This window comes from Rhinichthys klamathensis, unplaced genomic scaffold, assembly GCF_029890125.1.
Source record: "Rhinichthys klamathensis goyatoka isolate OS25496 unplaced genomic scaffold, OSU_Roscu_1.1 h1tg000032l_1, whole genome shotgun sequence".
NCBI classification, from domain to species: Eukaryota; Metazoa; Chordata; class Actinopteri; order Cypriniformes; family Leuciscidae; genus Rhinichthys; species Rhinichthys klamathensis.
The window spans coordinates 2,479,765-2,493,718 of NW_026606581.1; the positions used below are offsets into that span (position 1 = coordinate 2,479,765).

The following is a 13,954-nucleotide window of genomic DNA, read 5'->3' on the forward strand; positions in this document are numbered from 1 at the left end:
ACATATGGCCTTGTTCTGCCAACATATATCTCGATTTTGCACTATCATACAAACATACAATTGAAAGACACAAAACACAGTAATTTAAAGCTGCAGTCCGCAGTTTTTCCTCTTTGTCGCCATCTCTGTTCGAAATCTGCAATTGCAGTTATTCGCGGAATTATCAACTTTACACATGACACAGCGCAGATAAACATAATGTGAAGAGTGTGCAGCTGTCAGTCGCCACACCGGTGTGGATACTGGCATTCAGAATCACAGATTAATCTTTTTGGAAGTTTTGGAACATAATAATTTTTGGAACATAATAATTTTCACCGGAAAATGTCATGTAACATGTAATGCAACAGCCACTTTTGTTCTGGTTCTGACATTGCAGTAAATCGCGCTAATTAAATCTATCATATCACGCAAAACCGTGCAAATTATACTTTGTTCTCAAATTGTTAATGTTAACAACGTCAGCACTGCGTGACTACATGTAATGTCCTTCTGATATGTATCCTTGTTTTCGCATGGGTCCGGTTGCAGTCTCTATAGCCACTCCCAGAGCCATATAGAGTGAGAGTTGCGACAACTCCATTGACTCCAATGGAACGTTTTTTTTACAGCAATGGCGGCTCGCGGAGCCTCTCAATAGTTCCCGGAAGTAGCAGCAGCGCGGTAGAGTTACAGCAGAACAGACGGTTTGTGATGCACTTTTAAAAGGTAAGACGTTTAAAGAATAAGATTGTATATTATCAGTACATCTGAATCAAATTAACTTGTAACTTTAACTGTATTAAAGCATGCTAGTTGATTATTGCTCTCTAAATTAGTAGTTTTAGGGGACGTTATCAGGTAAAATGAAGGTAATTGGATAAAGTTAGTAACTACCGCATAACAAACCACGAACAGCATATTAATGTTTAAACCCGTTCTATTAATGCATGTTTATCCTTTGTTGTGTAATAAGAGGGAAATACTTCTAAACAGAGGTTAAATATAATAAAACAATGGGGACATTGGGGAGTGTGATAGTTGTAATTGATAAAATGAGAATATCGGTTTCATTCCATAAATGTGCAATAACGGGAAAAATCCTTACTTTAGATTTCATATTTGAGTAAGGAAAAACGTATGGTTGGCGTTTTTTATTCATTGTGTTTCTGTTGACTATTACCTGTCTATATTATGATTTAGCTCAGCTGATTTGTATTGATGGGAAAGGGAGATGGAAGTTTATAAGTAAGATTAAAAAACTTGCTTAAAACGGCAGCAAGCCGTGTTCTAGATCAAATCACACTAGGCTAAATGGGGTATTATAAATACCATAACTGTATTATATACTAACTCCTATATATAATTTATCCCGTTTTTGTTTCCTTTATCTCTTTCAACACAAGAAGCACAAAGAGGATTCGGTGGATCTTGAAGACTCCTGCACTGACGCTGTACCCTCATCAGTCTCAGCTCCTTGGATTTTGCAAGACTTTACTTGCTCCTTATTTTTAATAAACATTAAACTTCCCAGTGTTGGTCTTTGTGGAAAAAGTGCAGATACACCTAAGTATGATTAGCACAAAATGTTTAGTTCTATTTAGATTGCTCCTGACTTGAGCATATTTTCTGTGTCTGACAGTACAAGAACAACATAGAGGAAATGCCAGACAACATGCTTGACGTGCAGTTTATTAGACATTTATAAATCCCATTGTGCTAATTCAGTGCTAAAGTGTGTATATATATATATATATAGGTCATTGACAAATAAACAAATAAATGTTTTTTTAAATCTTTTCAAAACTGATGTAATGTAAATTTTTGTGTCATGAACAATGTATTTGAACAAGTTTCAGCTGTGAACATTTCTAAGTGTTTAAATTCACCTGAAAGTGTACCAACCTACCCATACTTGAAAGCAGTTTTTACCAGTATTTGATAGAGATCTACAAGGATCATTATGGCTCCTCTGGACAATGCATTATCATGCACACTGCAATTACCATTATAAGAGAGCCATGTTTGCAGTTGTGCCCCCCTGACATACAAATTGCTAGACAAAAGGTTTTCAATTATCAGCTATAAATCTACTGAAACGTATAAAATTTGTTTATATGAAAGGTTAAAATGATGCCATAGAATTTCATTTAAAACACCATTTAAATTAGTATTTTAGTCTGTTCATTTGTGCGGACAGTTGCACAACCTGACATTTTGGGGGGGTTAAAACATAAAATATGTATTATCTAAATGTACTAAAAATGAATTTAAACTAAATAGGTTTTATAGATTAAAGTGATGTATGTCATGAATTTATCAAATTATGTTAAGGAAATAATGTACTTGGACACTTAGGAAATAATGTATGTGTGTGTGTGTATAATCATGTTTTGTTTTAAAATGAAATATATTATGTATTCATTTATATAGTAATAAGTGCATAAGCATTGTAAACATTACGATGAATGCAATTTTACATTTTACTTGTTTGCAATGGCTTCACCTGTTTCCTGCAAGTCACCTGTCCTTGTGAAACCATAGTGAACATTACATGATAACCCTTAAATAATATTCAAGTTTAAGAACACAAAAATACTTCAAAACAACTGCAAAACGGTCTTGAACCAAGGTAAAGTTAGCCAGAAAATATGTTAACAAAGGCAGGCAACACTGGTTGACCACAATAAACATTAAATATCAGCAGATTTTTATCTTTTAAAAACAATATTGCTGTAACTACATACACATACTACATCCAAATGTCAATGTATTATATACATATTGTAAACCAATGCATTTATTGACTACAAACTAACAAAAATCACAGTTCAGCTCTCTACCTCCATCGATTTGAATTGGCGCCGAAGCTCTTCCTGGAACTATCTGAGGTCTACGCGAATCACGTGACAACCAAGCTTTTAGAACTTCTGTTGTCGCAACTCTCTCTCTATATGGCTCTGGCCACTCCGAAGTCCAAACGAAGTCTTTTGCATTTTACAGCGGGTGAATCTGTTGTCACTGGTGATTGTCGTTTGAACCTTTCTGGATCCGCCATCAAATTCTTGATAAGTTTAATTATATCAAGTGCTGTGAGAAAAGGCTATAAATCTCCACCTCCAGCATCCTCACACGCAATATAGCTTATACTTGCCGAGACTCCTTTATGTGTACAGATGTGACGTAATGATGCAAAGACATGCTCGAATCTCCCGCGGAAATCCACCAGTACCACTGAAATTAAAAACATTATTACAAGCTTACCGTTTTGAATCGAGCTACGGCAAGCAGATAGTTTTGAACACTGGCTGGTTATGTATTTTCTCAAATATGTATTTTGGATAGTTTTTAACCCAAAAAAAGCTACGGACTGCAGCTTTAATTACAATGTTAGTTTAATACAGTGTAGTACTTGAGACCAGACTCGAGTCCAAGACCATATTTTCAATATCTTAGTCTTGACTTGAACTTGAGACGATTCAAGTACTACAACACTGGATACATTTTGTGGTCTGTGCCGACTCGTCTATATGATCTGCACGTGTCTCTGGATCAGAGCACACTGTGTGTGTGCTGGAGATTCGTGTGGGACTGACACAAAACGTCTCAGGTTACTACTGTAACCATAGTTCCCTGAGATAGGGAACGAGACGATGCGTCATCGACGCTTTGGGAACGCCCCCAGCGTGAATGCGTCTGAGCATCAATGTCAACTAGTCCAATGGAAAGAATGAGCGTCACGGGCGGGTGACGTCATGACCAGGAAGGCATAAGAGCACATCCGGTGAAACGCGGCATTAGCTTCAAAAAGTCGAAGCAAGCCGATCACAGGGATGCAGGAAGTATGGCAGGGTGACGCATCGTCTCGTTCCCTATCTCAGGGAACTATGGTTACAGTAGTAACCTGAGACGTTCCCTTTCGAGGGAACTCGCGATGCGTCATCGACGCTTTGGGAACGAGAATACCCAAAACGCCAGAATTCCAAGTACCTGAGTGTCAGTCTGTTGGAACTAAGCACTAAGCACCTGAGAACCTGGGGCAGCATCCAGGTCCAAACTGTAAAACCTGACGAATGTGAGCGGTGAGGACCAGCCTGCCGCATCACAAACGTCTTGGAGAGAAACCCCAAATAACAAGGCTTTAGAGGCCGCCATACCCCTCGTAGAGTGAGCTCTGACCGCCAAAGGACACGGCTGGTCAGAGTACTCGTATGCAAGTGAAATAGCCTCAACTATCCACTTACTAACCGTCTGTTTAAAAGCAGGAAGACCCTTCTTAGGTGATCCAAAGCAAATAAATAACTGGTCGGACTTCCTCATTGAAGTTGTCCGATGAACATAAGTATCCAGTGCTTGCACTGGACACCAGAGGTTCAGCCTTTCCTGGTCCACAGATGTAAAAGGAGGACAGAAACCTGCAGCACAATAGGCCTCGGAATAATGGTAGGCACCTTTGGAACATATCCATGTTTCGGGTAAGATTGCCTTGGCCATCCCCGGTGCACTCAAGGCAGGTGGGGACCGAAAGGGCCTGAAGGTCTGACTCTAATAGGGACGAAATAGCTAGCAGAAAATAGTCTTAAAAGAAAGGAACTTCTCTGAGACCAAATCTAAGGGCTCGAAGGGAGCCCCAGATAGGCCTTCTAGAACTATTGCAAGGTCACAAGCCAGCACCCTAGTGCAAGTTGCAGGCCTCAGCCTCAAAGTGCCACGAAGGAAACGAGTGATCAGGGGGTCTCGACCCAAAAATGTACTACCCACCAGGGCGTGGAAAGCCGCAATGGCCGCCATGTATACCTTAAGCGTGGAAGGACATAGACCTGATACAAAGCGTTCTTGCAGAAACTCGAATACTGTGTTTACTGAACAGTTAACCGGATCCCACTGACGCTGGTAACACCAAGAAGTGAAAAACTCTCGAAATAGGGAATATAGTTTCCTCGTAGCGGGAGCTCTGGAGCTTAGAATGGTCTCAACAACCTCGGTTGAGAGACCACTCTCTATGAGTTGGGCCCCCTCAGAGGCCAAACCCACAGTTTCCAAATCCCCTGCCGGGGGTGCAATATTGCATACCCTGCCTGAGACAGAAGGTCTCTCCTGATCGGGACCTCCAAGGGAGGTCCGTTGAGGAGAAAAAATAGGTCCGCAAACCAAATTCAGCTCGGCCAGGGTGGTGCTACTAAATAGGCTTATTCCATCCTGGCGAAATCACTCCAGAACTCCTGGGAGCAGAGCAACAGGGGGAAATGCATAAAGACGTAGCCTCGGCCACGTCTGCACCATAGCAACCAGCCCCGAGGGGACTGGTTGAGTGAGGGATAACCAGAGTGGACAGTGCGTCGTATGCTGAGACGAGAACAAATCCACTTCTGCCTGGCCATAAAACTCCCATATTTGCTCCACCGCCTCGGGGTGGAGTCCCCTGGCCTCAGCCCCTGCCTCGACAGGGTGTCTGCTCCAATATTCTGGCCCCCCTGGAATATACACTGCCCTCAGACAGCGTAATTTCCTGAGGGACCAAAATAATAGGCCATCAACGTGTTGTCTGTGGGTCAAGAACCAGAGTTTCCTCCATATAACCAAGGCGCGGGGATACTGCCGCGTGATCTTGATCGTACGGAGTGGGTTTCCCCTCAGGGAGACCCCTCTGGTCCTGAGCCACCACTGTAAAGGTCTCACGTACAGCAGGTCAAAGGGTATCCATTGAACGCTGCTGCCCTGAGGCCCAACAGTCACTGTTTCAGAACAACACATGATGGCCTCTCAGGTCTGGGAGGAGATGTCTCAACGCATTGAAGACGACCATCATCTCTAGGCAATTCATGTGCCAAGCGAGATGATGACTCCTCCCAAGCCCTGAGCTGAGCGGCCTTCCAATACCGCTCCCCAGCCGGTGAGGGAAGCATCTGTCGAGATCACAACTCGATGGCAAAGAGCTCCCAACACCGGACCCTGGGCTAAGAACCAGTGTTTCCTCCATATAACCAAGGCACGAAGGCACCGCCGCGTGATCTTGATCATACGAAGTGGGTTTCCCCTCGGGGAGAACCCTCTGGTCCTGAGCCACCACTGTAAAGGTCTCATGTACAGCAGGCCAAAAGGTATCCCGTTGGACGCTGCTGCCACAAGACCCAACAGTCTCTCGAACTGTTTTACAGTACGTGACTGGCCTAGCCTCAGCTCTTTTGTGGCTATTAGGATAGCAGCTACACGAACGGGTGATAGAGTGGCCCGCATCGTCACTGAATCCCATACCACACCAAGGAAAGTGGTTCTCTATACTGGAGAAAGAACACTCTTCTTGGCATTGAGCCTCAACCCCAACATCTGCATATGAGCGAGAACGACACCTCGGTGCCGAACCGCCAACTGCTCTGATTCCGCCAGAATCAGCCAGTCGTCGATGTAGTTCAGAATACGTATGCCCTGAAGCCTGAGAGGGGCTAGAGCTGCATCCACGCATTTCGTGAACGTGCGGGGTGATAAAGCTAGACCGAAAGGAAGAACCCGATATTGGTATTCTTTGCCCCTGAAAGAAAACCTTAGGAACTTCCTGTGCTGAGGGAGGATGGAGATATGGAAGTAAGCGTCCTTCAGATCTATCGTGACAAACCAGTCCTCGGATCTGATTTGAGTCACGATCTGTTTGAGTGTCAGCATCTTGAACTTGAGTTTCTGTACTGAACGATTCAACAGACGAAGATCTAAAATGGGACGCAACCCCCCATCCTTTTTTTTGGAACAATGAAATAACGGCTGTAAAAACCCGACTCTCTGTCGGGTGAGTACACCTGTTCTATAGCTTCCTTTGCTAACAGGGCCTTTACCTCTTGCTCCATTACCAGAGCCTGCTCGGGATGCACCACTGTGGGCAGCACCCCGTTGTAACGAGGAGGACGAGAACCAAACTGGATTCTGTATCCTTCCTCTACAATCTGCAGGACCCAACGAGAAATATTCGGCAGAAGCTTCCACGCTGCCAGAAAATTTACTAAGGGAACCAGCCTCTCGAGGCTGGTCTCTGGTGTTATCGAGACAGCTAATTCCGGAGCCTGAAACATAATGGCAGGAACTACCTGAACTGGCCGCTCTAAAGCCCCCCTCAGAGGGCGCGAAACCGATGCTGTGCCGCAGCATAGCATCAGCGACTCGCTGGAGACCGCTGCGCCCTGAAGCACCGAGGGTGGCAGGGTTGGCAGAACGGTCTCGTGAGGACCCCGAAATAGAACGGGCACCGTATAATGAGGTGTACACCACTCTATTTCGGTCGGGGCTGTCCTCACAGGCCTGATGCATGAACATCAGGACCTTTTTTTTTTTTTTTTTTTGAGCCGAAGTCTTCTTCGCCTGAAGAACGGTCCTCAGATCCGGCTTCGACTTAGAAGACTTCGGCTGAAAGGGTTGCGTCTGTCTCCAGTTTCCACGTGGAGGTGCACGAGACGCAACATTCTCTTTCTGATGCACACGATATGATGAGCTTGATGGCTGGGGCTGCTCACGCCCAGCAGCCCCAGGGGGCTGGACACGGCGAGGGATAAACTTTTTGAAAGCGTCAGCTTGCTTTTTTGATTCCTGAAATCTCTCGACGACCGTGTGGACTGCGTCACCAAAGAGACCAGAAGGTTCAAGCGGAGCATCTAACAAAAAAGCACGATCTTTTTCTTTAATCTCAGAAAGATTCAACCATAAATGTCTCTCAGTAGCTACCAAAGCTGCCATAGACCGCCCAATTGCTCTGGCGGTCTCCTTAGTAGCCCTGAGAGAAAGATCGGTAGCCCGACGAAGTTCTCGAATATCGTCATGACTAACTCCCTCACTATTATCCAGATCCCCCAGCAGGTCAGCTTGATAAGCCTGAAGCACTGCCATAGTATGCAGACATGCTCCAGCTTGACCTGCTGCCGTATAAGCTTTGCCCACTAACACCGAAGTGGCTTTGAGCGGTCTAGTGGGCAAAGCCGAGGCTTTCAGAGACGATGCGGGACCAGGGGAAAGATAGCTGGCTAAATTCTGTTCCGCCTGGGGCATCGCCTCATAACCATACTCTTTCAGCCCTCTAATTCTCGAATAAATATTAATTTGAGGGCTGAAAAGTCGTGATGAGTATGGTTTATTCCATGATTTAGAAATCTCATTGTGAAGATCAGGAAAAAATGGAAGCCCTCGTGGTGGAGATGAAGCAGTAGAAGATAAAAAGCGCTCATCTAATTTATTTTTAGGACGAGCGCCCCTATTATCAGATGGCCATTCAATCTTTAATTTTTCTACAGCCCGCGACATAACATCCACCAGCTCATCATATGCTGGGGAAATAAATTGTGAATCTCTTTCCCCCATGTGTGTGCTTTCACTCTCCAAACTCATAGCATCGACCTCTTCGGAGGAAGAGCAATGAAGTAATGGAGGGCTCTCTCCCCGGGCGGAAGAAACCGCAGAGCGTGCTTCCGAAACCGGGGGGGGGGGGGGGGGAGCGCTGGATCTTTCGGGTAAGGAAGGAGAAAGAGCCCTCGGACCCGTCTCCAACCCCTCCGAAAGATCCTTTTGCGATCCCCAGGAATGCATTCTCCGCGCTGCCTCGGCAGACGCGGGTCCTGATCCCTGCGGATCGCGAGCCTGCCCACTCTCTTTATCAAAGAGTGACAGGCGAGAGCGGAGCATGCGAAGCGGTAGCATTTCACAATGCTGGCACTCAGCCCCCTCGAAGGCTGAGACCGCATGCTCCACTCCCAAACAAATGACACAAAGCTCGTGTGTGTCCCCACCCGTTAAATAACGCGGGCAGGGAGAAGCACACTGTTTGTACACTTGTTTCGTTTCCATAGCTTTTCCGCAACAGACAACAGTAAATAGACAGAGACAAAATGACACAGATCGCTTGCTGAGACACAGAAGCTAATGCCGCGTTTCACCGGATGTGCTCTTATGCCTTCCTGGTCATGACGTCACCCGCCCGTGACGCTCATTCTTTCCATTGGACTAGTTGACATTGATGCTCAGACGCATTCACGCTGGGGGCGTTCCCAAAGCGTCGATGACGCATCGCGAGTTCCCTCGAAAGGGAACTAGGCTTCATTCACCCCAAAGGAAAGAATATTTACACTGTCTGAATCATTCAGACCTTCCAATGGTCCCTGTGTTGACTCAGACTCTGCCCTCTTCTGGTCTCGGCCTTGAGTCGGATTCAACCTACTCGGGTCTCGGCCTGGACTTGGACTAAATGAACTGGTCTCGACTACACCTTGAAGTTTTTACATATCCTCTGAATGGAAGAACTACAGTGTGGAAATATATCTCCTCCATCTGGATCACAAAGCAATGAAAAAATAATAATCATTCAAATGTGTAATGCAAGTGCAGGAATATTCCGTGTTAAGATTAGTCAATTTTTTATTACAAAATGTTTGTTCTGTATAACAGACTTGAAATACACATCTGTAGAGAGACAAAATAGATTTAATTTTCAGATCTATAATAAAATACTTGCTCAATTATGGACACAAATGTTTTTCCGCCAATCTCCTGAGCCATCCATGCCATGTGGTTAATTACCCTGGAGCCAAAGGAAAATGCTGCCATAACAACAGTGATTGGAAATCAGTCCGAAGCCCTTCACTTGTGGCTATACTGAGTTGTGTCATGAAAAGTAAAACATCTACAATATAACGAAAAATATGAATACAAGTCGTTTGCAAAAATAATAATAATATTACTGTATGTAGAATAAATGGCTAGTTTAAACAGCTATCAATGGAAATATGTTTTTATGTGTGTGTGTGTGTGTGTGTGTGTGTCCAGATGGTGTAAATACAGCATCTAATAGCCAGGGCTAACAGGCCATGCTAACCAGCCAAAGCTTGACTTATAGGGTTACACAGAGAAAAGCCATTATTAAGGGTCAGGTCGGGTAGGAAAAGCTCTCTAAGGTACCAGCTGTACAGTTTCACTTTTTAAAGTGCAATTTACCATGTTCCAGCCAGAGTTAGGAAAGCTCCAGATGTGCTAAAGCATAATAAGAGAGCTAAGCCTGGCAACACTACATATTTCATGACCAAACTGCTGCCAAATGATTCCTCTTCCTGTTCACACTTTGTACAGCTGGACTGCAATCTCACCTCTACTAAATGATTCTCTCTTCCTCTCCATTAGAACAGCAGTGAGTCTAAATAGAGTTTGCTTAGGTCCTGCTGATCTCTGATATTCTCTCTAGCTCACATGAAAGGTCTGTGAAATATTTATATTGATGGATTTTCCATGTACACAACAAGCTAGTGTGATGGGTGGACACATAGAAGCAATAGATTTAAATGCAATGTAAGTGGTGCTTGTCCGTGTAAAACCTGCAGCCATGATGTAAGCATTTTGAGTGGTCTTTATGATGTTCTTGTCTTTATATATGGCTCAAATCCCTCCTTCAATCTAAATAAGATTTTTCCACCCATTTTATCGTCCATCAGGCAAAAAGCTGCTCAATTTTAGGTAGCACCCATGTCCTCGGTACTTGCAACTTTATTTCTAATCATTGCAATTTTATATCCACCAGTTATATAATTTCACAATTACAACTTTATATCTTACAGTGTAAGTTCTTTTTTTTTACTGTATTTCTTATTTTAAACTTATTTTAAAACTATCTCACAATTACTTTATTTCAAAATGGGTTTCCATAAAACACTGTAACCCTAAATATGAGAATAGTATTCAAATTATAGTGCATGTTTTTTTTTTTAATCCATCCCTATGCATTCATATAATGCATCTAAATATTAGAGATAGTTAAGGGAAAAAAATACAATCTCTCTGAACTATGCTCTTTCTGTTTCACAGCATTAAAGAACTCTCTCATCAGAGAGAAACAGGAAGCTCAGTTTTACGCAAATTAACAGTGACAGTCAACTTCTTCTAAAAATAAACAGCACTGAATAAGTGAGGTAAGAGACCTCGATGATGAATACCTCAAATCACAGAAAGGGAAAGACAAAGAAAACATATTCCTGAAAGAGGCAAGAATAGCAGAAGGCAAGAAGTAGATGGCGGTTAGTCTGCCAATGTACCAATCACTTTGTCATTCAGTAAGAATTCCAAAGATTGATGGGGGGACAAGTAGTATTTTTTGCACTGAATGGTCTTTTTATGAGTTTCTCAAATAAATATTTAGAGGCAACACTGTGAGCAATTGGGCATATACTGTATACAGCATAAATAATCAAATTAATAAATACTGCACATAAAAAAACAAAACCAGGTTTTCAGTTCCCACAGCGGCCAATAGAAAACAATCTAGCATACCACCTTAGAGCCCTTCCCACACCCTTCTCCGGATCTCTACCTAATCCAACAATTCCCCAGTGGCGTAGTAAAGGGGTATGTCGGGAATGACTGCCCCCTCTTTGAGGGTGGAGGAAAAAACTCCACCAGGACACTACCTTGCAGTTGTCTGAAGCGCCCATCCAGGATAGAGTTGTTGAAGCAAATGTTGGAAGCACTGTAGCTCAGCCAGCGTGCTCGTCTCATACTCCGGGACGGGGACAGTGGGCAAGATGGTGAGGATCGTGGAGGTGAGGGACGATGGCCCTTCGGGGTGCAGGAGGAAGAGGATGAGGTTGAGGTGACTGAAGTGAAAGTCATGGGCGCTACTTTAGGTGTGATGCCCAGTAAAGTTCCATTCCTCTCTGGCAATTGCTCAGGTTCACGATTGTGGGGACTGTTGGTTTTGGCCCCTCTCCTGCTCTGGGCCCTATAAACTGGTGGGGTGCTCCTGCTCCGGCTGCCTGGTGCATTGGTCCGGGTTGGGACTTCTTTCACCGAGGTATAATGCCGGCTGCTGACCTCCCGGACGACTGGGGTAGGGCGGATCGGTATGGTCTCTCTGCTGGTCTTCAAGCTGAGTTTGACCTCCCTCAGCCGGGTCTGGCTCACGGGCACCGCGCGACACAAACAGGGGCTGCTCATCCTCACCACGTTAAATCAACACGCACAGCCGGGAAAGAACGAGACAAACAGGACACTCTTCTTCGCTCCTTCTGTCTCGAGTTCTGTTATCTTCTCCTGTCCTATCGCCCTCCCTCCCTCCCTCCCTCCCTCTCTCTCTTTCTCCTTCCCTCCCTTACTCACTCTTCACTTAGCAATGATGCTGTTGTGCCTCTCCCCAGTAGTACATGGAGTGGTTCTCCAGCACCCCAGCCATGCATATAATATGCCCCCGTTCCTGACTGCACCATAACGCACACTCAAACACCCTCATCTAAAATGTCTTCTAATGGGCGTATGCGTGTGTGTTGATTTGTGTTACAAATACAATGTGATGTCAGACTGCAAGTGCGTGCATAAGCAGTTTTGGCCCTGATGTAAATACCAACTACAAATGTATTAATGACTGTGTACTCAAAGTGTACTTAGTATACTCAGAGGGATGCATGTCTGTTCAAAGGCTGTAAATCAAAGGTGAAGAATGGGAACCACTCCTCTCTCTCTCTCTCACTCTCTCTCTCTCGCTCGCCCCCACTTTTTAACTCTCTCTAATTGCATTACAGAAAGAGCAGAGCACAGACGCACCAACAGAACACATCACACCAGCCCTGGCTCAGCAACATACACTTGACTTAAAGAAGCAGGCCTGAATTCGAGTTCACCATCACTAATGCATTTCAAACAAAAAGACCCGTAGCCTTAAACAACTGTGCATAATTCATTCTCACAAAACTCTCTCACTAATTAAAATTTTTTACTTACAGATTAAATAAAAGGCCATTTAAGTGTACTTGAAGAGAGTACACATTCATGACTGTTTCTTTACACACTCAAGTGCACTTTGTAATAATGTTAAATTTAAAGTTTTACTTTAAAGTATATTTTAACTCATTACGTTTTAACAATATTTTGCCATGTCTTAAAGTACACTTATTTTGATGTTTTGGTTAATATAGTGAAGCACATGTAAGGTACTGGATTATAATTTTAACTGCAGTGTGTTTTTAATATATTTTAAATGTACTAAATTGCAACTTCCTCGTTACAAAATACATGACTTACAAGTTTCAATAGAAAATCTATTTTATTATATTAAAAAAGATTTTAGCTTACCAAAAATGTTTGCACATTCACCTTTATATATTTCAAATACAAAATAAGTAATTATGAAAATATAAAGATGTACTTAATTCCTACTTAAGTGGGTAAAAATAAACACTCTAACATTGTAGACTATAATACAAACATTTTTGTTGTTAAATTCAGTTATTGATTTATGCCTTTTTAATCCATCCATCCATTCGCTTTTTTGTGTGTGTGTGTGTGTGGGGGGGGGGTATACTGTACATGCTCCTTAATTTAAAGGCAACTCTTTGACATCTCATACCTCAAGAAAAGTATTCCGTTACAGTGGATATTAAGTGTCCCAAATTGGATGCAAAACATTACATTGGACATGTGTTCTTGCTATTTAGATGCATGTAACAAAATCTGGTCTGCACTATGAACTGGTTTAAAGTGTTAATGCAGGCTCTTTTGACTTGAACCAGTTAGCAACCTCCCAACAATGTCCCAGAAACCACTCACAACACCCAAGCAACCAGCAACACCCTGGCATTATAAAGCATTTTCTTCAGGAAAAAAAATATATAATAGTGTACTGTCACTCAAACAGTTTTCATATGTCATGTGTGGATTACCTAGTCCCTGGAAAGGAGCTTGTAAGTGTGGTCGTGAAATCACTATTTAGAAACTGCTGTTTCTGAGAGCAACAGACCCCACAGGTGTGCCAAAAATGACAAGCTCCTGCAGTTATTACAGAGATCTAAGCTATGGGCACAGACGGGCAGGGCAGCTGTCCAGCTCAGTCATACAGAGGCATGCTGGGTATGTGCAAATGATCCTGGCTGGTCAGGGGGGCAGGAGAAGATAGGGTTCAGCTGCCTGTACGTCTGTATTATGTATTAGCACATTTGTGGGCCTCTGTATATCTAAACCACATGTGCCC

General features: G+C 43.5%; 1 protein-coding gene across 4 annotated transcripts in view; it reads right to left on the minus strand.

Moving 5' to 3' along the window:
- sptb (spectrin, beta, erythrocytic) overlaps positions 1–13,954 on the minus strand; it is a 36,798-nt gene that overhangs the window by 17,261 nt on the left and 5,583 nt on the right. Inside the window, exon 1 of one of the 4 annotated variants that reach the window (XM_056245556.1) lies at positions 11,403–11,988. The exons of 2 other annotated variants lie outside the window; for them this stretch is intronic. In XM_056245556.1, coding sequence (XP_056101531.1) covers positions 11,403–11,928 — 526 coding nt within the window. In that variant the 5' untranslated portion in view covers positions 11,929–11,988. Of the gene's footprint in view, positions 1–11,402; positions 11,989–13,954 lie in introns of those variants that run through there. One more of the 4 variants, XM_056245555.1, reaches the window with a different exon arrangement.